This window comes from Myotis nattereri (genome assembly GCF_964212035.1).
Source record: "Myotis nattereri genome assembly, chromosome: 3".
In the NCBI taxonomy this organism is placed as follows: Eukaryota; Metazoa; Chordata; class Mammalia; order Chiroptera; family Vespertilionidae; genus Myotis; species Myotis nattereri.
Genome location: NC_138077.1, coordinates 148003648 through 148028616, shown reverse-complemented (window position 1 = coordinate 148028616; position 24969 = coordinate 148003648). Strand labels below are relative to the sequence as shown.

The 24969-nt window shown below is 38.2% G+C and overlaps 1 protein-coding gene across 5 annotated transcripts in view; it reads left to right on the top strand.

Moving 5' to 3' along the window:
- Window positions 1–423: 423 nt before the first annotated feature.
- The window catches only part of ZNF326 (zinc finger protein 326), a 43286-nt gene continuing 18740 nt past the window's right edge, over window positions 424–24969 (top strand). The window contains exons 1-8 of one of the 5 annotated variants that reach the window (XM_081087100.1): window positions 424–846; window positions 3282–3326; window positions 9296–9331; window positions 9427–9538; window positions 11669–12074; window positions 14401–14599; window positions 18292–18406; window positions 23775–23922. In XM_081087100.1, coding sequence (XP_080943226.1) covers window positions 831–846; window positions 3282–3326; window positions 9296–9331; window positions 9427–9538; window positions 11669–12074; window positions 14401–14599; window positions 18292–18406; window positions 23775–23922 — 1077 coding nt within the window. In that variant the 5' untranslated portion in view covers window positions 424–830. Of the gene's footprint in view, window positions 847–3281; window positions 3327–9295; window positions 9386–9426; window positions 9539–11668; window positions 12075–14400; window positions 14600–18291; window positions 18407–23774; window positions 23923–24969 lie in introns of all 5 variants that reach the window. The other 4 variants (XM_081087101.1, XM_081087102.1, XM_081087103.1 and 1 more) reach the window with 4 other exon arrangements.

Sequence of the window (24969 nt, the reverse complement as noted above, 5' to 3'; positions counted from 1 at the left end):
GAGCGGAAGGGAGAGGGACAGAGATTCAGAAACATCAATGAGAGAGGAACATCAATCAGCTGCCTCCTGCACACCTCCCACTGGGGATGTGCCTGCAACCAAGGTACATGTCCCTGGCCAGAACCGAACTTGGGACCCCCCAGTCCGCAGGCCCACGCTCTACCCACCGAGCCAAACCGGTCAGGGCACAGCCCGTCTTCAATCATTTCCATAATTGTTCCCTATTTAGCAACCTGTTCTCTGCATACAGAGTTCTCTAAAAAAAAAAAAAAAAAAAAAGTCTCGGACTTATGTGTCTTCAGGGCAGAAACTCCAAGTACTTCAACATTTCCTGACCAGCCAATAAAAAGCCAAAGGTCGGCACGTGGTTTATTAGTTCGGGCAGGAGGAAGGTATTCCAAGCAGATCCTTTCTTTTTTGCCAGGATCAAACATGGCGGTCCGCAGCCCTACCTTCCAGAACACCTAGCCCGCTTTCCCGCGACCCCCACCAGGCTTCAGCGCTCCCGGTTTTTTTTGTTTTTTATTTAACCTACCCTCCCCCTCGCGGCTCCAAGAGGGTCAGCACCTGGGAGCTTGACAGCGGACCTGCTTCCCGCCCCCACTCGAGGTCCCGCCCACTAGTCCGCGCCAACCAATCGTAGGCCGCACTAGGGCGACTGGCAGCGCCGGCTGGCCCCACCCCCAACCTCGCTGTGGCCTGCGGCTCCCGGGCCGGTAGCGTCGCTCTCGGTCGCGCGAACAGCTCGTGTGGAAACGCGGGTCCCCGACGCTCGTTGCCGGCCCATCTCAGCCCCGCGCCGCCGAGCCGCTCGGCCCGGAGTCTCCGCCATGGACTTCGAGGACGGTGAGCGCCCGCCTCTGGCTGGTGGCCGCGGTCGGCGGGAGGCGGGGTGGCCTGCGCTGGGGGTCTGTTTACCGTCTCAAGATGGCCGTGTGGGCTTTGTTCTGCGGGCCCAAGGCCGCCCGCCCGCCGCCCGCCGCGGGCCCCGTGCCCGGGGGTGGCTCCTGGGGGACCCGCGCGCCCCGAGTCCCCCCGCTCCCCCACCCCCCGCGCCCGTTGTCCCCGGGGACCTGGGAGTTCCGCGCGGGCCTGGGCGGGGACGGACGCGCCCGGAGCGCCACGGCCTCCGGCCCCAGCACGGCCCCGCTGCGTGGAAACTGCCCCGACGCCTCCAACTTCCCGGTCGCGGGCGAGCGGGCGAGCGGGGCCGCCCCGCCTCGGCTCGTGTTCGCCCGCAGGGCAGCGACCCATTTAGTAAATGCTCAGCCCCAGGTACAGTTTTCAGAGGCTTGTTCGCAGCGAGAGCCCTGGCTGTCTTAGTTCGAGACGAGTTTAAGGGCGTCTCCAGGCGGCACGTATAGGTAGACATCTTCCCGGCACGGGCAGGAAGCGGGGCCGGTGGCTCCCCGCGAGCACTACCTGGTGGTTCGTCCCGCCTTGGAAGCCGCTCCGCGCCGAAGCGCGTCTCCCCGGGCTGCGTGCGGAGGGCGCGGAAGTTGGGATTCCGGCGCAGCGCTCCGTGCCCTTCAGACCCGGACCCGGCCGCTGCCGCCGGGGTTGCGCTTCGGGCTTCCATGACCGAATCCTGGCAGCCCCTTCCCGCCGTCCCTCCCTCCGCTCCCGACGCCACGGTCACACCCTCCCAGAATAACGTGAGGGGGTCTTCGCCCCGTCGAATCTTGCCCAACTCGGATAGGAAATGGTGCCAAGACAAAATGAATGTGTAGTGACGGCACGAGGGAGTCGTAAGAGGGGGCCCGAGTGCTTCAGCTGGGTTTCCTCCCGAGGAACCGGGCGTTTATTTCTCAAGAAAACCAGCTCGCTAGCAACTAGTTTGTAAGCCTCTCACCCAGCGGTTCTCAACCTGTGGGTCGCGACCCCTTTGGGGGTCGAACGACCCTTTCACAGGGGTCGCCTAAGACCATCGGAAAACACATATATAATTACATATTGTTTTTGTGATTAATCACTATGCTTTAATTATGTTCAATTTGTAACAATGAAATTGGGGGTCACCACAGCATGAGGAACTGTATTAATTAAAGGGTCGCGGCATGAGGAAGGTTGAGAACCACTGCAACCCAAGCCAAAAAAAAAGTATCGTTAATATTGAATGTGGTGTGATCTCAGCATTTGAGTCTTCATAAATGATCTTTTGATCTTTGATATCATGCCACAAAGTGTTCTGCCAAATTGATATGAAAGAGGACGGGTATCACCCCTTTGTGGACACTTGTAAGTTACTTTGTAGTAGAAAGGTCACCTATGAACACACTGGTGTTTTTGTTTGAGCTGGACTCTGACTCATTTTGATAGAGATAACTTTTAAACAATGAGTAGTTGAAGTGCCAGAGTTGGGAATTAAATTGAAAAATGTATGATGTTTTCATGTCCGAGTTGGGTGACTGCCAACACCCAGGTGCAGCAGAAGCTACTAAGGTGGAGGGTTGGGGAACAATGAGAGTGGTCCCCTCCCCGCGTCAGGGAATTCATTTTCTGTAGAGAATTGAAAAACAGGAATAAAACAGTGTATTTGCTCTTCATGATTACCGTGTACCTACAGTTCTAAATAGTGTCAGTGAGAACACTCCCTCTCTCATGCCCCCGCGTCACACCATCACTATATTTAGGGGATGGTATTTGACTGACAATTTAACTGAATCCAATCCCGTGTAGTGTACCTGGTTTCTGTTGCACCCACATGACCATTTCAGTATTTATTAGTAAAATTAACTAAAAGATTTAGCAGTTGCTAAATTAGTTTTGACAGGGAAATTACCAATATGATTTTGGGTTATGTCACATCCTGGATAGATAATAGTGTGCTCACGTGCGCGTTTTTCAAATAAGATTCCGAAATCTTTAGAGAGCAAATTAAGTGATAAAAGAAATATTTGAAAAATTATACACTTCATAGAATCAGTTCTCATATGTCCTTGTGTTTGCATTATTTGATACATAATTTATCTGCCTGCCCTTTTGTTACTCTGCATAAATCAGTACTGGATCCTATCTTTTGGCTGTTTTTATATATTAGGTGTTATAAACTAATTTTTACATTACCATACTTTGGATGATAAACCTGCTATTTGGTGAGATAATGCAGAGAAAGAGATAATATGTTTTCCCATATGAAATATTAATAATTATACCCCATTTTTGCAGATAATTAAGTTAATGACATTTAAAAAAAGTGTTTCTTTTAAATAGATGGGTTTATAATGTAAGATTTTTTGCTAATATTGCACTAATTTCTTTCTGTTGATATGTCTTCATAGATTACACACACTCTGCTTGCAGGAATACTTATCAGGGTTTTAATGGTGAGTATCCATTTTCATTTGCTGTTAAATATGTTAGGGGATACATTTCAGTTTCTCTCTTCATGCACATAAAGTACTAATGTAAAAAGCCAGTTCTACCTTGTTTTAATTGGTGTTTTTTTTGCCTCTTGATATATCACTTCTTAGGATTAATGTTGTCCTACTATAGTTAGTATTTAAATTAGGGAATTTGGGATCAGGAAAAGTTAGGGCTATTCATATTAGCTTAACTTTTTTTTGAATAATGATTGCTTTAATTTATTTCAAAAGGCTCTGACTGCATTTTGAGTGATAAGTTACAAGAAACTGGCTGAGATATTTTTGTTGAATTAGAGGCTTTGCTATTGAGTAGTCTAGATTACGTGGATTATTGGCCTGGTTCTGTATTGCTTCTGTTTGACCTTGTTTTTTGAGGTCGTTTTCTTTAATATATTCAAATATGTTAGTGTTTAAGGAGCTGTTTAGAGGGGCACATGAAGAAGCCTGATAACTTATTAACATAAGCATGATGGTGTTGTGACTACATAGTTAGGTAAAATCTAGGGAGGTATGCAGAATACAATTGGATGTCATTTTGGTAGTTATTAAGCAGGATGATACCACACAAAAAAGAACATGGAACAAGTTAAAGAGATTAAAAAATATGTTTTTTATTGATTTTAGAGAGAGAGGAAGGGAGAGTGAGAGAGAGCAACATCAATGTGAGAGAGAAACATCCATTAGTTGCTTCCTGCACACACCCTGACTGGGGATTGAGCCTGTAACTCAGGCATGTGCCCTGACCTTGAATTGAACCGGCAACCTTTCGGTGCACAGGATGATGCTCAGCCAACTGAGCCACACCGGCCAGGCCACAAATCAAATATATTTTAAAAAGCATTGCATGAAGGACCCCAGGTAGTGGAATTAAAATTCTGATTGCAGAGAAATGCTAAATTCAATTGTTGTACAAAATATAATAGATTCACAAATAAAACTGAAGCAAATGTACTACTAAATAAATGATTCCATTTTATGGGGATAATTACAGTCCAGTTAATTTTAATTTATCATCTCTAAGAATTTAGAGAAACTTTTGGTTTGATGTGGCCTTAGAAGGCTTAATATATAGGAAGTATTCAATGTACAGGATTGGCAAAAGAAGGTTTATAGTTGTGAGTATACAAAAGTTCATTCTTGTATTATTATTACTTATAATTGTTTAATTTGCATCCATATGTAGGTTAGACTGAAAATTGGAAAATTATCTAGAAAACCATTTCATAAATTTAGGTATAAGAATTTTACGATCTTGAACTTGGGAAGTAAAAATAGTAATTTAAAAAATATTAAGAAAAAAAATTAAGACATTTCTAGAGAAAATTAGCAGAGCTTGCAGGCTGACTAGTAATGTGTAGAAAATTGAGAGGCATGAATAAAAAATGAATCCGGGATTTTAAACTGGCGTAGGACTAGTGTTTTTACTGAAGAAAGTGATTTGGAAGGATAGAAGGCCATGATTTCTAGTAAGATTATTAGAGAGTTGGATTTAATGTCTAAATACAGGATTTTGAAATGCAGGGCCAGACATTTTATTTTCTTGATATACAGTGTTATAAAAAGAGCTTTAGAAATTTCTATCACTGATGTTAGTACTTTTATTTTTTAAATTTTAGCTCCAACAGCGGTTCTTATTTGAGGGTGATGGTTAGACTCCCCTGGGAAGCTCTTTCCAGGTATATCTGTTCAGGTCATACCTTAGTCCTCTTGAATCTTCACTATAGGGCAAGTGGTCCCTGGCTGTGTATGTTATGAAAAAAGTACTCTGAATGATTTTGGAATGTAACTGATTAAAGATTACTTTGAGGTCTGGGTTACCTATATTTTGTAAATGAAGACATCAATTTCAAAGATACAGTTTGATTTCATTCAGTGTTTTTGGAGTAACTGCTGTGTATCAGTTACTGTTCAAGGAGCTGACAATATACTAGTAGTGAAAAAAATGGACAAATACTCCTGCCCTTGTGGGGTTTACAGTCTAGTAAGATGAAATGGACAGTAAACATGGTAAAGAAGTAATATATATAAGATGGCAGTTGCTAGAGAGAAAAATAATGCAGGGACTATCTCTATAATCACACTAATTATATATAATAGAAAGATATTGTCTCTTTTTCATTTTAATTAACTGAATAGTAACAGTACTATGAACAATAAAGCAAGGTCATTGCTATATAAAAGTAGTTCTGTTAAGTTTTGGGTACTCTACAGTACCTGGCACAAGGTGAGTGTTCAATAAATATTAGTAAGTTATGACTTCTTATCCTTATGAGATAAAAACACAAAGTCAAAAAACTAAAGGCACCCTCTGCTAACTCCAAATAGAAACTAGCACAAATAGTAAAATAAAGATTTTTGTTTTGTGTACCTGACTGAACCTAACTCTAAGGTTATTTTTAATACTAGAGGGCTGGTGCACGAATTCGTGCATGGGTGGGGGCCCTTGGCCTGGCCAGTGATCGGAGCCTATTCGGGGGGCAGGGAGGCTGCGAGAGGTTGGCTGTCCAGCTCCCTCCACCCCCCCCCCCCATTGGGCCAATCGGGGGGAGGGACCGTGAGAGGTTGGCCAGTTTGGGGGGGACCACGGAGGTTGGCTGGCTGCCTGCCCCCCTCATCAGGGCCGGTCTGGGTGGCTGGCCAGGGGTAGGGACTACGGGGGGTTGGCCAGCCAGGGGGAGGGACCATGGGAGGTTGGCCAGCTGCAGGAGGTTGGCTGTGGGAGCACACTGACCACCAGGGGGCAGCTTCTGCATTTAGCGTCTGCCCCCTGGTGGTCAGTGTGCATCATAGCGACCTATTGTTCCGCTGTTTGATTTATTTACATATTAGGGTTTTATTATATAAGATGAAGCCTTAGAGAAGAGCATTTTATTTTGAAAACTTAATCTCAAAATTATCTTGTGTATATGATGTATGAGCATAAAATCATTGTATGCTCACCAACTCTAAAGATAAGCAATTGACTATTTTATTAGTCTAGAACTATGTTGTCTAATATGGCCATGTGTGACTGACTATTGAGTACTTGCAATGTGGATAGTTTGAATTATATTGCACACCCAACTTGAAATTGTGGTATAAAAATGTAAAATACGTCAATACATTTTGTACATTGATTAACTTTTTGTACTCTATTACATTGAAATTTATTGGTATGTCTTGCACTCTTGCTGGATTTTTTTACTATGTATGATCCTGTAATATCAGGGATTAGATTGGGAAAATATTGGTTTACTAAGTTATTCAGATTTTCCGAATATATATTGACAGATTTTATTGTACAATATAAAAAAGTCATTAATACTGCTACCAGTTTTTATCAGAAAAACCTTTAAATATTGAGAAGCTGTCAAACTCAAGGTGGTAGGTAAAGTTTTATAAAATTTTAATTTTTGCTCGAATTTTATCATTGGCAACAAATATTTTCACTTACTTTCCTTGAAGTGACAGTTTTATTTTGTTCATTTTTGAGAAAATTCCTGCCAAATGACCTCACCGAAAGCCAGTTTTTGAATGTCAGTCTTTCTCTCTAATAAGAAAGGTATTCCTTAAATAATATTCCTTGTAAAATGTGGTTAATTCAGCTCACAAAACATTCACAGAATGGCTTTTCCTGGAGAGAACTGTGGGACTTTGATATGTAGCAAAACTGCTTTAGGTGCTATGCACACTTCCCATTTTACTACACAGACTATCATCCTCTATAATCCTATATAATAAAGAGGTAATATGCAAATTGACTGTCATACCCTTAACACAAGATGGCCACCCCCATGTGGTCACAAGACGGCTGGCAGGGGAGGGTAGTTAGGGGTGACCAGGCCTGCAGGGGAGGGCAGTTGGGGGGGACGACCAGGCCTGCAGGGGAGGGCAGTTGGGGGGGGACCAGGCATGCCTGCAGGGGAGGGCAGTTGGGGGGGACCAGGCCTGTAGGGGAGGGCAGTTAGGGGTGACCGGGTCAGCAGGGGAGGGCAGTGAGGGGCAACCAGGCTGGCAGGGGAGGGCAGTTGGGGGCGACTGGGCCGGCAGGAGAAGGCAGTTGGGGCGATCAGGCCGGTAGGGAGTGGTTAGGGGGTGATCAAACTGGCAGGGGAGTGGTTAGGGGGCGATCAGGCAGGCAGGTAGGCAAACGGTTGGGAGCCAGCAGTCCCGGATTATGAGAGGGATGACATATTGGAGAGGGTGCAGGCTGGGCTGAGGGATACCCGTCCTCCAGTCCACGAATTTCGTGCACTGGGCCTCTAGTGATTTAATAAAACTAATCATTCTAGTGCTTCATCAGGGACATTCTTAAGTGTAGGTGGCATTTTTATTTTATTGTTTGTACTATAAGTGTGTAGTATTGAAGAATACAGCAATTCTTAATACAGTTCGGTGCCACTGCCTTGATTTATGTGCTACGAGACCAGCAGTTTTACCCATCACTGCTTTTGCATTCTTTAGTGCAAATGTCAACCCTGCTCAGAAGGCAGATAATGTCTTAGTATTATTTATGAAAATAGTTTAACCTTGTGGACCTCTGAAAGGGTCTTGGCAACCTCCAGTGGTCAACACACTATTTCTTGAGAACTATTGCTCAAGAGTATATAAAAAATTACTAAAAGTCAGACCCTGTACAAGACTAGTGTACATTTAAGATGAGGTCACAAATAGAATATAAGGTAGAGTATAATGAGCATCAGATAAGAGCTACAGACTTGTAGATATTCAGAAGAAAGATGATAATCAGCTGAGGCTATATCAATAGGATTGGTATTTGAAGTGGACTTTAAAAGATTTCAACAAACAGATACTTGGGGTAGTAAAGGGAGTGTTTCAGGTAGAAGCAGCAGCACGAAGCTAGAGGGGTAGATACTTATGGGACTTGGGGAAATTATTTCATGTCTTGGGACTTCAGTTTCTAATCTATAAAACAAGAAGATGGAATTTGATCATTTAGTTCACTTCCAGATTTAAAGTTGCAAGATTTCAAGTACTATTTTTGTAAAGTTTTGCTGTCATCGTTATTATTGTTGTTAGGAACGGAAATATTTAAATGATTGTAATTAAAATGTATTTAATGTTTAAAAAATATAAATTAAGATATTTGCTTTGTATTTTTGCATAAAATTTGTGTATACTATTGCATTTATTAGTGCATAAAATTTATAGGAAACATTCTAAATGGTTTTTAAATTTTTTCATTTTTATAATAATAAATTCATTTTATTATCTGTTGTATTTATTTTTTATGTCAGAGATTGAAATAGAGGTAGAATTGCAGTGTAATAAGATATATTTAGTGCTCTTACTGTATGTATTAGACATTTTTTTAGTGTGTGCATTACTAGAATTCACATTAATTCCCTTATTCAAAGTATTTGAGGAATTAAATATTCCTTGAATCATTATTTACAGGGCCAGTACCACAAATTGGCCCCACTGATTTTTACTTTTTAAAAATAGCTAGTTCAGTTACCATATGAAGTAATTGAAATTCGGCTAATTGAAAATATGGTTGCTTCTGGGTTTTTTAGACATTTAGAGAACAGATTGATGAAGAACAATATATTTACAACAAAAATTTTCTCTTTCGACATTAAATGCTGATTTTTCTTGTAATTTTTAATTATTAATTATATACTCTGTAGTATCTAATACCAGGCCTTATAAGAGTACTCTAGTCAAATAAATATTGGTTAAATTGAAAGTAATTCTAATATAGAAGTTTTTAGTTGCGGTTTTTCTTTGAAACATTAGGTTTCTATAGGAAATCTGAATTTTCAGTAAATTGTCATCTCTGTGTTTTTTTTCATTGTCTAGTGTGACTGGCTTAAATGTTATTGATGAACTATTTTCTCAGATGATTAATATGAATATCTTGTGTCTTATGCAAAGATTCCTGAATAGAATGGTATATTTTACCAACCTTTTGTTATTGATTCTTTTAGGAATGGATCGAGATTATGGCCCTGGATCTTATGGAGGTCTGGCATTCAAGGATATTTATCTAAAAATTCTTCTTTTGGGTGCCAGTAAAGGTGAGCATCATTTAATTTTTTTCTTTTTAAACCCTTTATAGGGATGGATCGTGACTATGGCCATGGATCCTATGGGGGTCAAAGATCCATGGACTCCTACCTAAACCAGTCATATGGCATGGACAATCACAGTGGTGGTGGTGGGGGTAGCAGGTAAATTGCTTAATCACTTAGCCAAATAATTAGAAGATTATAAGATTCTGGATATTTTAATTTAAGAATTCCTTAGGCACGTTATGATACTTGAACTTCACTATTTGATACTGAATAATCACCTTAAATGTTTAAAGGTGTTAACTGATGGTTATAAAAATTATCTCAAAATTACGGGCAGACATTTTTTTAAGAACCTCAGATAACTATTACCATTTCAGTACATAAATCATTAAAGATTTTTCTGTTTTTAGCAGTGAATATTTCTTTTAATTCTTAATCAGAATGTCCTGAATAAATGGTGTAAAATGTTACTTGAAATATTATATAGGAAGCTTTTTCTTAATGATTTAAAAAAAATCTTTCCTAATGTGGGGTGCTGTTAAAAGCAGCAAAACAGTCTTTGACTAGAATGGGTTTAACTGAACTAGCCTAGCCATGTTCAATTTCTAAGAAATATTTAAGATAGCTATTCTTTTAACTCTAAATTTAACTCTAAAGTAAGTTGGAAGAGTATATTATAATAGTAAAAAGTTCTTTATATCATATCTAGGGTACTTATTGGCAGGTACTACTGAAACCAAAAACCACTTGTGCTCTAGGCTAGTAGCATTATATTAAAGCCACGAATACTATACCTTTTGCTTATTTTAATGCACTAGAGTTCAGAATGTATTTATATTTTGCTGTTGATACTGTGGAAAGCATAAACCTAGTTGAGCTACGATAGGCTTTAAAGTTGATCTTATTTAAGACAAAGGGAGTTTACTTTTTGAGACACAAAGATTCCTACCAAATAGTAAAACTAGTTAGAGAACATTTAAAACTATCGTCCTTCTTCATAAATTGAAGGGTCCAGATTCCTTAAGGATGGACAGAATCTTGCTTACTTTCTTCTTTCTGTTTCAAGTGTGCCACTATGGTTGATAGTAGAGGAACAGTTATGTTCAAGAAAATGAACAGTTATGACAATTTTGCTTATAAGATAGATGCTTTGAAAAATGTAGTTGGAAAGGGGAATACTTTTTATATGGTTACTAGGATTTAGAAGTAAATAGTACCTTCTATTTATTTAGTTATCTGTAAATACAGTAATGTAACATTTAAATGTTTTAATATATCAATTATTGCCTTGTTACATTGTAAATGTAATGCGTATAAATTATGTAGATGTTATTGTTTATCTCTTGTAATTGTGGGCCTTTATAAAATTGTGTTGTAAAGTGTCAAGCATACTTTGGATTTGTGAGAAGTAAGATGATTGATTTCTTCTGTTGATTCTATTAAAACCTTGAGATTGTGTGCTCCTTTTTTTAGCATAGTTTCATGTGATAATTTCCTACCAGGAAATAATTTTTCAAATAATTGATGATGTTATAAAGTATATTCTTTCTCATCTGCCTTGAAAATTTATATGCAGAGGGTATATGCTGGTGGTCATTTACTTTTATGTCCTATTTTATGTGCTTATCCTTCTAGATTTGTTAGATTTACTAGTCTATAAGTGAAAAGTGACTGAGGATTGATTATTGACCTTAGCCAAAGTTTGGCAGATTGTCAAATTTTATAACCAGAGATTTTTCTCCAAATTTGAACTACTATAAATATAATGAAGCAGTTTTGTGATATAGATTATTGAGGGTGCAAAAGGATCTCTTCTGTGTCATAATAGCCTGCATCTGTGTAGTCTTCAATTTGTGTCCCTATTGAAAGCCAAAATGCTGTAAATATTTTGTTTTTTTTTTTTCCAATAATGAGGATGGATTTAAAGAAAGTTTGAGTAGTTTGTGAAATTTAGCAAATGACTTTTTCTAAGACTAGGGCTGGGCTAAAATAATTACAGATAAATCTTTTATTTTTAATAAAATAGAAAAGCTGCTAAAAAGCAGATTTTTAAGCTAAACTTTACTTAACTCAATTCATATTTAAAAACTGACTCAGGTAGCTTTCTATCTGGTCTCATGTTGAATTGCCCAGCCCTAATCAAGCGTGAACAAAAGTAGAACTGTGCAAACCAGTATGGTATAAATGAATTTTAGTTGATAAATGTCATCTGATAATTTGTCTTTTGAATTGTCTAACATTAGTAAGCTTACTTTTGTTTTTTCCCTCACTGTGCAATTTTTCCAGGTTTGGACCTTATGAGTCTTACGACTCCAGGTCTTCTCTGGGTGGGCGAGATCTATACAGATCTGGCTATGGTTTTAATGAACCCGAACAAAGCCGCTTCGGAGGTAGTTATGGTGGTCGATTTGAGAGCTCCTACCGGAATAGCCTTGACTCTTTCGGAGGTAGAAACCAGGGCGGGTCTAGCTGGGAAGCACCTTACTCCCGTTCAAAATTGAGGCCTGGGTTTATGGAGGACAGAGGAAGAGAGAATTACTCTTCCTACAGCAGTTTTTCTTCACCCCATATGAAGCCTGCACCTGTAGGCTCTCGGGGGAGAGGAACGCCTGCTTATCCTGAAAGTACGTTTGGAAGCAGAAACTATGATGCTTTTGGAGGACCATCAACAGGCAGAGGCCGAGGCCGAGGAGTAAGTACAACAGAATCTTTTCAGATTCTTTTCACTAGTCACTCTTTTAAACCCTTTCAAGACCGTGGTTTTCAACTAGAATAAACACTGTTCATCCCAGTGTATTCTGAAGCAAAAGCTGAGTCATAAGCATAATTTTTAGGTTGTCTGTAAAACTTTCTCCAGCACCTCAGAAAATAAGTGACAGTGTGAGATGATTGTTCATAAAGTTTTGCCAAATCTCCCTTTATTAAAAAGGTGAGGATGTTAGATTTGGTCTAAAAGGGGTTAAAAGGAGTTGCATTTTTCCTTGTAAACACCAGCAGTTTTGCTAGTGGGACAGTTCTTGGATTATTGTAAAGGGTAACAACCCTTTTGGAGTTTTTTGAGTAGGTTAAAGGTGCAATGTATGATAAAATGTTTATACTTTGCTACTAAACTCTATTTCTTCAAAGCTCCATATTTCACATTAAACATAAGAGATCAAAAGTTGGTGGTAGTTGAGGGTAGCTTAGCTTTGTTTACATGGTGAAGAAGTTGGTATGTAAAATAGGTTGTAGAATGATTTGTGGTCAGTATAATTTTTGCTAATTCACTCTTAAAGTATGTCCTATTGCTGGGTATAATACTTTCTCTGTCATCAGTTTTAATATTGAAAAATAATTTCCTACCTGTATATGTTTATGGCTCCTTCTTAGGAAGTAATATTTTGTAAATCCTTGCTTAAATGAGCAGATATAGTAGTCTTCAAGTGTTTAATTTCAGGATATACAGTGTTAATTTTAAGATTATGCCTATGTTCTTAGGGAACTTGACTAACATGAAATTTTACCTAGTAAGTGTATGTAGATTATGGAGTTATTATTTAGTTTGGTCATATAAAGAATACTGTATTTTTGCTATAATGTAAGAAATGTGTTTTTTTTTATTTTTTGAGTCAGTGGCTCTTAATATTCTCTTTGCAGAGGGAAGTACTTCTGATAAAAAATGTAGTAGGGCACACATTTTGATTGTTTACTAGCTTTTGATACATCAGTGTAAGTGTGTCATACTTTTTTAGAAATTTTGCATTTATAACAGTTAACTCTTATGTAAAATGCATTGCACCTTTAATGGATAACTAATCAAGATTTTTTTCTAATATGACTGTATACATTGCCTGGAAACACTAATTTATTCCAGTCCACTAGGTTAGATAGGTATCCTAAGCATAATATATAAATGTAAGCAATATGTTGCTATTCCACCATACTTTATGATTGTAGGTTAAATGAAAATAGTTGGGGTAAAATTTGAAAACACCTAGCATTTTCCATGCTGTATTATTACTTTATAGGCAAATGACTTTTTTCTTAATGAGACTTCAAATATCAATTTTGTTTTCACAATAGAAAAACAGGTATTCCTGTACTTTGTATTCACCATTCTAGTCTGAATGGACTTTTCTTTCTTTCCTCCTGTTAATGAAGTAGATGAACCAATAGGTTTTCTTTTTTAATCTTCACTTGTACAATTCCCATTGGATCCTTCTCTTCAGATTACTCCTCATTCTTTATCTTATAAAAGTAGGGTTAGAAGAACAAATTCCTTTGGACATGTGACCTCTTGGTGTAGTGGATTTTGTTAATGACTAAAAGAGGAAGGGACACAGAGTCGCTTGGTTGCATGACTCTTCGTCTGTAAACTTTTGCTTCTCAGGCTTCTGGGTCAGAATATGTTTCTCTAGGTAAGAATGTGAATGGAACGTCAGATGTAATTCTTTATCTGAAGTGTGTCTTGGAAGTTGATGCATGGTTATGCTTTAACTCTCCTATTTCATACTAATGTTCCATCTCGCTTTCTCATTCCCTTTTTCAACAGGGAGAAATCATAAGTGATTTCTGGATCTTTTTTACTTCCAACTTCAAACTTCAAATATGGTCTTCTTTGTGTTTCTTAGTTTTAAGCCAGGCTTTAGTAAAACAAAGATTTCTTTTAAGGTCTTTTCATGGGAAAATATCAATTAGGAACTCTGAAGAGGAGTTGTCAGAGAGTTGTACAAGTGGTAATATTTTGACAGGCACATATGTTGTTTATGATCTCAACTAATTTTGAATTGTAAAAATAAAAATAGCTAATATACATATTTGTTCTACTGGAAATAAAAATACTAATTGACTGGATTCGAGTTCATGTAATAATTTACAAAGTTTTCCAATGTGTTTATTAAGAGTGGACATGTAAATTTAGTTACATTCTAGGAATTTTTAGGTAAAAATTATTAGATAGAAAACATGTAAATTTTGTATGAATTCATTCTTTATCTTTGGATATTATGCTAATATTTCTTGATTTCACAAATTTGCAGCATATGAGTGATTTTGGAAGCATTCATAGACCTGGAATTGTTGTTGACTATCAAAATAAATCCGCCAATGTGACAGTTGCTGCTACAAGAGGAATAAAGAGAAAAATGATGCAACAATTTAATAAGCCCAGTGGAACCTTCATCAAGAAACCCAAGCTAGCAAAACCTGTGGAGAAGATAAGCCTCAGCAAATCACCTAGTAAGTAAGAAAATACAATTGCTGTGGATACTTTTTACCTTTTTTAATTCAGTGCTTGTAGATAATTTTTCATGTTTATATAGACAAGCTGCATTGTAATTATAGTGGTTAGGTTTGTGAAACCCCTAGTGCAGTTATTAGTAATGAACATCAAAATTATCAAGATACTGTTTATTTTTAAAATTTTTATACTTTATTTCTTTTAAAAAATGTTTTTATTGATTTTAGAGAGAGAGGAAAGGAGGAGAGAGAGAAACATCAATGTGAGAGAGAAACATTGATTGGTTGCATCCCACATGCACCCCAACTGGGAATCGAACCCACAACCTGGGTATGTGCTCTGACCAGGAATCAAACCAGTCAGTGCCCTTTCAGTGCACTGGGCAACGCTTAACCAACGGAGCCACACTGGCCAGGGCACAAGATACTTTTTTAAGTTCACATGCCCTGATCTATCCCTCTTCCCTAAATTCTGGTTTAGGGTGGAGTCAGAATATTTATATTTTTAAAATGGCCTCACACATGATTTTGAGTCAAGCTGCTGGGTGTTACAGTGTATTTATTGTTTGAGGTATTGTTGAGGAAATGTTATGTTATATTACATAGAATGCTCTTTTTTTTTTTAAATATATTTTATTGATTTTCTACAGAGAGGAAGGGAGAGAGATAGAGAGTTAGAAACATCGATGAGAAACATCGGTCAGCTGCCTCCTGCACATTTCCCACTGGGGATGTGCCCGCAACCCAGGTACATGCCCTTGACCGGAATTGAACCTGGGACCCTTGAGTCCGCAGGCCGACGCTCTATCCACTGAGCCAAACCGGTTTCGGCAGAATGCTCTTTATGAGGACAAAGGGACGAAATGTTTCATGGTCATAAGTACCAGGAAAATCTACACTTCTAGAAAATTAATTTGCTTTTAATCTTCTGGACATGATGACTTTTTTTTGGGTTGTGGTTAATCCTCACCCGAGAATATATTTTCCATTGATTTTTAGAGAGAGTGGAAGGGAAGAAGAGAAAGAGGGAGAGAGAGGGAGTTATGAGACATACCAATCAGTTCCCTCCTGTATGAACCCTGACAAGTGCTGGGCTCAAACCTGCAACCCAGGTACACGCCCTTGACTGGGGATCAAACCTTCAACCCTTTGGTGCATGGGCCAACACTCTAACTCTGAACAACACTGTCCAGGATGCTCCTCTCTCCCCCTTTTTAACAATATTTGATAATAGTGTAGTATAGCTAAGAATGAAGCCAAAATTCCGTACCCAGTTCATCCTTTTATTGTTAGGCATGAGGTAGGCATTTTGAAAAGTATGCAAAATATTCAGGAATAAGAGGTCTTGTAGTATAGGCTATGATTTGTTGAAAAGCAGTAGAAGGAACCATATTCAGTCATTTTGCTGGAGATACAATATACTAATATATCATTGCTTTAGCATATGAAAGGGAAACCCAATTACTTCTAGTTTGAGGTTATATACTTGTAGATTTTCCGTAGAGAGTTTTAGGGAAATCCAATGGGAATATGGAAATGGTTGATTAATAAGGATATACATTTAAGCTCTTATAAAATGATGAAAAGTAATCTAGATATTGAGTTTTAAGGTGTTGATTTTATATAATTTTGAAACATTCCACTGTATACATAGCAAATGCTGCCTAAATATTTGTTTACTGTCAAGTTTATGAATCCCTGGGTATTCATGATTTCATATTAGGTATTTTTACAAACAATCTAAAAGGAAAACTTTAAGGGCAGATTAGTTTTTTTAAGTCTAAAGTTAAATGTACTATATGAAAGAAGTTGCTCACAGTGAAATACCACTACACACCATGTGAAGTTGATGGACATAATAAAAACAAAGTGTTGGCAAGGAGTGGAAAAATTGGGACCCTCACACATTACTGTTGGGACTATAAAATGGTGCAGCTGCTGTGGGAAACATTTTGATAGTTCTTTGAATGAATAAATATAGACTGACCATGTCACCCAGCAATTCTACTCCTGGGTATATACCTCAAACAATTGAAGAGAAGTATTCAAACAAAAGCTTGTACATAAATTTTCATAGCAGCATTATTCATAGTAGCCAAAAGGTAGAAACAATGCAATTGTTAATTAACAAATGAATGGATGAAAGAAAATGTGATCTGTCCACACAATGGAATGTTATTCAGCTATTAAAAAGGAAGTAGGTACAGATATATGGTACAATACGCGAATGAACCTTGAAAACACTATGCTAAATAAAAGAATCCAGACAAAAAAGCCACATATTATATGATTCTATTTATGTGAAATATCCAGAACAGAGAAATTTATGGAGACAGAGAGTGGATTAGTAGTTACCAAGGGGGTTGGGGAAAGTGAAAGTTAGGAGTGACCACTTACGGACTTTCCATTTGGGGTGATAAAAAATTTGAAACTAAGCAGTGATGATGGTTGCATAACATTGTGCTGTACTTACTGTCACTGGATTCTTCACTTGGAAATGGTTAAAATGGTAAATTTTATACCAGATATTTTATTACTTTACTAGAGGTCAGATGCACGCAATTCGTGCACAGGAGGGTTGTGTGTGTGTGTGTGTGTGTGTGTGTGTGTGTGTGTGTGTGTGTGTGGTGGTGGTGGTGGTGGTGGTGGTGGTGGTGGTGGTGGTGGTGTCCCTCAGCCCGGCTTGCACCCTCTCCAATCTGGGACATCCCTCTCATAATCCGGGACTGCTGGCTCCTAACCGCTTGCCTGCCTGATTGCCCCTAACCGCTTCTGCCTGCCAGCCTGATTGCCCCTAACTGCTCCTCTGCCAGCCTGATTGATGCCTAACTGCTCCCCTGCCAGCCTGATCGCCCACAACGGCCCTCCCCTGCTGGCCATTTTGTGAGGGCCATCTTGTGGTGCCGCTGCGTGACGCCACCTAGGCTTTTATTATATAGGATTATATTTGCATTAAAATGCTTTCTTAAAAAGAGGAAGAAACTGCTTTTATATAGAGTTCACACATTTTGAGAAATTTTGGGGAAGCACCTATAATATATATGAGTTTTTGTGTCCACAGCTCTCTAGTTTTCATTTAATTCCATTTTAATGCAGGGTCAGTTTACTTCAGTGTTTCTTAAAGTGGTATTCAAGATGATTTGAGGTCAGCGGTATTCAACCCATAAACCAATTAATAAAATTTTGTTACACACCAGAATATATATTATACGTTTTCCTGATCTGACCAAAAAATAGGTATAATTTTGATTCATACACGCCAGATGGCTATTGTTGTGTTTGTTGTCATGTTTTAAATTTGACAGAGGAAAAAGAAGTCAGTGCCTCTGACTAAATAGTCAGGTATTGCATGTTTTAAAAATTCTTGTGGCACACCACTTAAAAATTGCTGTTTTTAGGTGATAGTGATTTTATTGCTTAAAATGAGAATAAGGAAAAATGAACAGATTTAGAGGGAAAAAAATATAAGAAAAGTATATAGCAAAGACTCCCATAGATGAAAAGTAAATATGACAAAATTCATGATGATTATATATACTGGGTAATCTTGAACTCTGATATATTTTTTTTTTTGGTGAATTCAGTTTAATCTGCTATCACAAAGTAAACTTTGTATGTCTGTACTTTATAAACTGGGACTGGAAAGGGAGAATGGAAATCTATAGTCTTAATATTTTTGTCTGATATCCTAGCAAAAATTGACCCAAAAAATGAAGAAGAAGAAGAAAAGCGGCGAATTGAGGCTCGGCGAGAGAAACAAAGGCGCAGAAGGGAAAAAAACAGTGAGAAATATGGAGATGGATACAGGTTTGTGCTTAGTAGTCAGAAAATTGGGCTCATTATAAAACCATTTTCTAGAAAGGGCAATTAATTGGAATGCAAACAATTCCTGAGCATCAAATGAAAAGTTTTGATCAAAGATATATAGGAATGTTTTTGGCATTTGATATTTATATACAATTACCACTTAGAAATATAGGGGAAAAGTCCTATTCAGTAATGATAATTGTTTCATAATGTTCAGAAATACAGTACTCTTAGTAAGAAATATATGTCATAATATGAGGAAAACCACAAAGTCTTTGAGATTTTACTATATGGAGACATAGTGATATATATATATATATTTTTTTTTTTCTTTTTCCCCTACCCAAGTATATGTTTATTGATTTTAGAGAGAGAGAGAGAGAGAGAGAGAGGAAGAAATTCAGAGAGAGGGAGAGAAAGAGGAAGAACCATCAATTGGCTGCCTCCTGTACATGCCCTGACTGGGAATTGAACCCATAACCTTTTGGTGTATGGAATGATGCTCCAACCAACTGAGCCACCTGGACAAGGCCATAGTGATACTCTTGGATAGGAAAACTAAATTTTACAAAAATAATAGTAAATGAGTAGATACTAGCTTTTCTAGATACTGAAACAGAAAGCTGTACTAGAAAAAGGTAATCGGTGTAACTGAATTACTAGCTTGTAAGCAGATGTGTTATATGTAAGAATGTAATCTATACTAATAAAAGGGTAATTCGTTAATTAGACCGGACATCTTCCGGACATCCTTCTGGACAAAGCCAAGGTGGCAGGGGCTGAGGCAGAGGTGGTTGGGGCGATCAAGATGGCAGGTGGGAGCAGTTAGGGAGCGATCAGGCCGGCAGGGGAGGGCAGTTAGGGGGCGATCAGGCAGGCAGTCAGAGGTGGTAGGGGCCATTAGGCAGGCAGGCAAGTGGTTAGGTGGCAACGGTCACGGATTGCGAGAGGGATGTTCAACTGCCGGTTTAGACTTGATCGGATCCAGCCTAAACCGGCAGTTGGACATCCCCTGAGGGGTCCCGGATTGGAGAGTGTGCAGGAGGCTGGGCTGAGGGACAGCCCCCCCCCCCCCACCCCCGCACGAATTCATGAATTTTGTGCACCCGGCCTCTTAAGATAACTGCAACTGAAAGGGGAATTACTTGAACAATAACAAGAAAAATAGTTTAGATCCTCTTCTTACACCAGTAAGGATGAATCCAGATTAATTAATAAGCCTTAAAAAAATGGAAAATAACAGGGAACTAAAATGGAACATTTTAATCCATGCAAGAAAATTTTGTTTTTTAGGCTTAAAAGTTCTACAATAAATTACAAAGGGAATAATGACCAGATTTGTTTAGATACAAATTGAAAACTTAAAAGGAAAGCAAACAGACTTGGAAAATATTATAAACATGAAAAATGATTAATGTTTAAGTTAGATAAATATCACCGAACCAGAATTTTTAAAAAAATAAGGAAACAAGATGCCCAATACATAATAATGGTGAAAGAACAACAGCTATGTAATAATTCTAGGGCAAATAAACTGAAAATTTAAATAATACCATAGCATTTTATTAGCTAGGAGGAAAAAATATTGATTATAACTAACTGGGATACAGTCAAAAGACATAATTTTCTGGTGACTATATAACATAACTACTGGGAAGCACTTTATTAGTTTTTAGAAATGTCTTGAATTTTTTATACTTTTTATCTCTCCAAGAAAATAACCTAAAAATTGTAGAAGAGTCTAACCTGAAAATATGCCCATAACAGCATCTTTATAATAATAATTATTTATAATAGCTCCAAAACATTATTTAAATAGCAATAGAGTGTGAGCAATCATATATAAGGTTAGACACATCCCTTCTTGGCTCTTATGCCTTTGGTTATAAAGCCTGAAACAATATGCAGAAAATGCAGGCACAATAGAAAAATACAGGGTGGGGCAAAAGTAGGTTTACAGTTGTTCATATGGAAAATAATACCATAATTTGTGAATAGTAATAATACAAGAATAAATTGTTTCATGTACTCACAACTGTAACCTATATTGCCCCACCCTATATATATATGCAAGATGTAAAGTTATGCATAGGAAAAAAAAGAGACTACTAGGAAGTTTTATTAAAAAGACAGTATTGATATTTATCTTTTTCCTTCTGAAATTTGCCCAGGTACTACTTATGGTAGGGAAATAAATAATATAAAATTGAAAAAGTAAATTCAGTGTTTTTCCCATTCAAAATACATTTTTGCTCTGTAAAGGTTAACGTGTGTGTAGCATGAAGGGAATGAAATATTTCAGCTAAATGAATTTTCTAGATGTCTAAAACTATTCAGAAGATAACATTTTAAGAGCAGAATCTGCAAACCCTTTCAACGAGGTATTTTTAAAATGTATGAGTTTTCTTCCATATTAAACAGGATACTTTGTGATTATTTGGTTTTAATATATACATTGGTTTTATTTATGTAAAATGTAGTAAAAGAAAATTCAGTTGCATCTAATTCCCAGATTTGTTGTTTGATACTAGTCAGTAAGGTATTACTTGTGTAATCTTTGTGTCCAACTTTAATAACATTTAACTGTGTTCTTTCTGGTTTGTTACTTCTAATTTGTTGGGACCTAAGAAACAATATAATTAAACTTATTAAGAATCAATAAAAAACTCATAAAAAGAAATTTTAAGGGGCAGCTACCCCTGTGGTCCTTGGGAATATCTCCCACTCTGATATTCTTTTGGCAAGGATAATGGATGTAGTTACTTCGGTGCAGAAATAAATTAAAATGAATGTTTTGTATCAAATGTTTATGAGTTCAAAGATGATTTTATATTATAGGATTAATTTTTCTATTTACCCTATGAATACTTTATCCAATAAAATTATAGGTTTAGATATGATGTATCCATGTTAAAATAATATATATTGTGATTTAGAGAAAATAAATGAGCTTTCGTCTAGCTGTTTTTTCCATAATTCTGAATATAAACCTGATGACATAACTAAAAGAATATTATTAGTTCAATTAAATTGTCATTTTTGGATAAGTATCTTTTTAAATAGTCTAAAAATTATTTCAATTTATCAGAACAGTTTTACTTTGAGTTAGGATAAGAGATTGACAGAAAATAATTATTCTTATATATATTCTTGGATATTTGAGTGTTTTTAATATAATAAAGAGGATGGAAAGGTACGGAGCTGTAGGGAAAGGAATGGGTTTTTGAGAGGTGCAGACAAACAGTATATGGTGAAGAGGGCCAAAAGAAAGTACGAAGTAGTCATATAGGAGACTCTACATAGGGGTGCAGGGAAATGCATCAGTGGATTTTAACAGATTTAGGAATGGTGTCGGGGGGGGCGGGGAGGGAGGGTGACAATAGGAGTTGTTAGGCAGCTCAGGTAGAGGCCATGGTTTGAGGTAAAAAAGTTTAAATGTTTCCTTTATATTCAGGAAATGGAAAGCTATTTAGATTGAAAAAGACTGTAGTGGGGCGAAAGATATAAGCTAATTAAAACATTTAATGAAGACATATTATGTTCAGATACTGTTAAAGATATTAGTGGGTGACGCCAAATAGAGAGATAAGAGAGAGTAAGTGCTGTTCTAAATGGCAGCTGAAAGGATTTTAACTTTTTTTTTAGCCATAAGGAGCCAATGAAGCTTTTTGAGCAGTAATGTGCTGTTGCCTCCTTTGGGAAGTAACAATAATCTATATATATAAAATCCTAAGCCACTGTTTGACCGGTTGCTATGATGTGCACTGACCACCAGGGGGCAGACGCTCAACGCATGAGCTGTCCCCTGGTGGTCAGTGTGCACCCACAGCGAGAGTGCCACAGACGCCGGCTCATGGCTGGCGAGTGCTGCTATGGCAGCGCAAGCCTCTCCTGCAGACACTTCCCCTATGCCTTCTCCATCCGGACCGGGATTGGGACCAGCATCGGGACTGACTGGGCGTGAGCCTGCGGCCGCTTCTCGGTCATGGGCGCGCCAGTATTGCCCTAGGATAGTTGCATGGAGATCCTACTGAGCCTACCAAGTGGCGGTGTGGCAGCAGGCGCAGTGGGGCCTGGATGAGTGGGAGCAGTGTGGCGCCAGGCCACGGCTTGGGCTTCTCCCCGGCCGCCTGTGTGCACTACTGCATCCCTTGAGCGATGTTGGACTGTGAGTTGTGGCCCGATCTCTGCAGGCCAGGCTGAGGGACCCTACCGGTACACGAATCTGCTCTGGGCCTCTAGTTAATTGAATAATTTCTGTGTGCCAGGAACTGTTCTAAGGGTTTTATATGTATTAATTTTTTAAATCCTGGTCTCATTAAGATAAGAAAATTAAGGCCCAGAGGAAGTTAATTGTCCAAAGTCCCACAAGGGGGCTAGGATATCAACCCAAAAGTTGGCTCCAGATCCCATACTCTTTACCAGGAAAATAAATCTAATAGTAGTGTAAGGAATTAATTGGAAAATGGAGGCTGGAGACAAACCAGTTAGGAAATGGTGGTTTTAATTGTAGGAAAAGGAAATGAAAATACGTTAGATAGGAGCAATTAAATGGGAGAAAATGAGGGAATTCATTCTGGGATGGTTCCAGAGCTTGTAAATGCATGCATTTGTTCAGACCAGGACTGTTAGTTATCCTGAAGTGGTCTTTTTTTTTTTTTTTAAAAATATATTTTTTAATTGATTTTTTACAGAGAGGAAGGGAGAGAGATAGAGAGTTAGAAACATCGATGAGAGAGAAACGTCGATCAGCTGCCTCCTGCACATCCCCCACTGGGGATGTGCCCGCAACCCAGGTACATGCCCTTGACCTGAATCAAACCTGGGACCTTTCAGTCTGCAGGCTGACGCTCTATCCACTGAGCCAAACCGGTTTCGGCCTGAAGCAGTCTTTAGGGAACAGGACTTTGGTCATCCAAGAGCTCCAAGGGAGTGAATTATGGTTGTCTCATGTCCCACCTGGCTGTGTTGATACTACTTTAGTGGTTTGGAAACTGGAGGATGGAACATAGTGTAAAACAGGTAGTGGAACTTTGGAAATTGATACTTGTCATGGTTTGCTTTGGCTTTCTAACTGGTCTAGGCTAGAAATAGAGAGTTTGGGATTAGATGAAGTAAATATAGATATTCCATCTTTCATACTCAGAAGCTCCAGGGTGGGTCAGAAATGCAAAGTAGTATAATGACATTGTTGTCCAAATAGGTACTTAACGAAATATTATTTTTTTCTGACTTAAGCTAAATTTACATCACCCATAAAATGGAAGAAAGGAAATCATGCTACTAAAATTAGTTTCATTGTTATCTTTATATGCACTCTGTAAGTAAATAAAGTAATATATAAAGAAATACTTTTTTTCCCTTATAGAATGGCATTCACATGTTCATTTTGTAAATTTCGAACGTTTGAAGAAAAAGATATTGAACTGCATCTGGAAAGTTCTTCACACCAGGAAACATTAGATCATATTCAGAAACAAACTAAATTTGATAAAGTAGTTATGGAGTTTTTGCATGTAAGTAGCTGTTTTTAAAGTGAAAAGCACTTTATCTGAAATTTCAATTTCTTATTTTTTGTAGTTCTCCATTTCCCGTATTATGTTTCTAAAATTTTAATTTGTTATTTTAAAATGAACCTGCAATTAGATGTGAATTCCTCTTGTATAATATAATTTAGATTTGTTATTTGGAAGGGACATTTTATGTTTCTTACAGTAATTTCTGGTACAGGTGTCAGGAAAAGAATTCCTTTAACAACTTTATTGATGCAGAATCAGCTATCATCCATTGAGGGGGTCTGTGTATGTGTTGTTGTGCTGAGTACTCTGGTATTTTATTTGAGCCTCAGAATAACTCCCATTTTATCATGAAAGATCATTCTCAGAACAGTTTAGTGACTCAGTAAGTAGCGGAGTCTGAATTCAGAACCAGAGAGTCAGGTGTCTGTTTAGTGTCCTTTGTATTATGAGTGTGTGGTCATCTCAGTTCAACAATTTTTCTTGAATATTTATGAAATGTGCTGTGTAGGCATGGAAGATTCAGACACTACCCTCATTGAACAGACAACAGTTGGAAATAGAACACACCCATACACAGATGACACAGTTAAGTGGGAAGGCCAAGAATGATAGTATGTGCAGAAGGGGTTTGGAGTAAGGAAGGATAGTTGGGTTCAGGGATGCTTAAGGAAGGTGCTAGAGCTGGACTGCTAATTGTGCATACAGTTAATTTGGGCAGAAGAGATGGATTTGTTAGAAGGCTAGAAATACAATGATCATTCACTCCTCTATATCCTCGGAGAATTGGGTCCCTTAATTACAATTTTTGTAATTATTCCTTAACTGGTTCCTGTCATTTAGGACTTAAGTGTTCACCTGCCCAGAGAAGACCTTTTTTTTTATAAATTAAAAAAAAAAATTTTAATTCATTTCAAAGAGGAAGGGAGAGAGAGCGAGAGATACTAGTATATAGAAATATCAATGATGAGAGAGAATCATTGATCGACTGCCTCCTGCACATCCCCTACTGGGGATCAAACCTGCAACTGGGGCATGTGCCCTAAC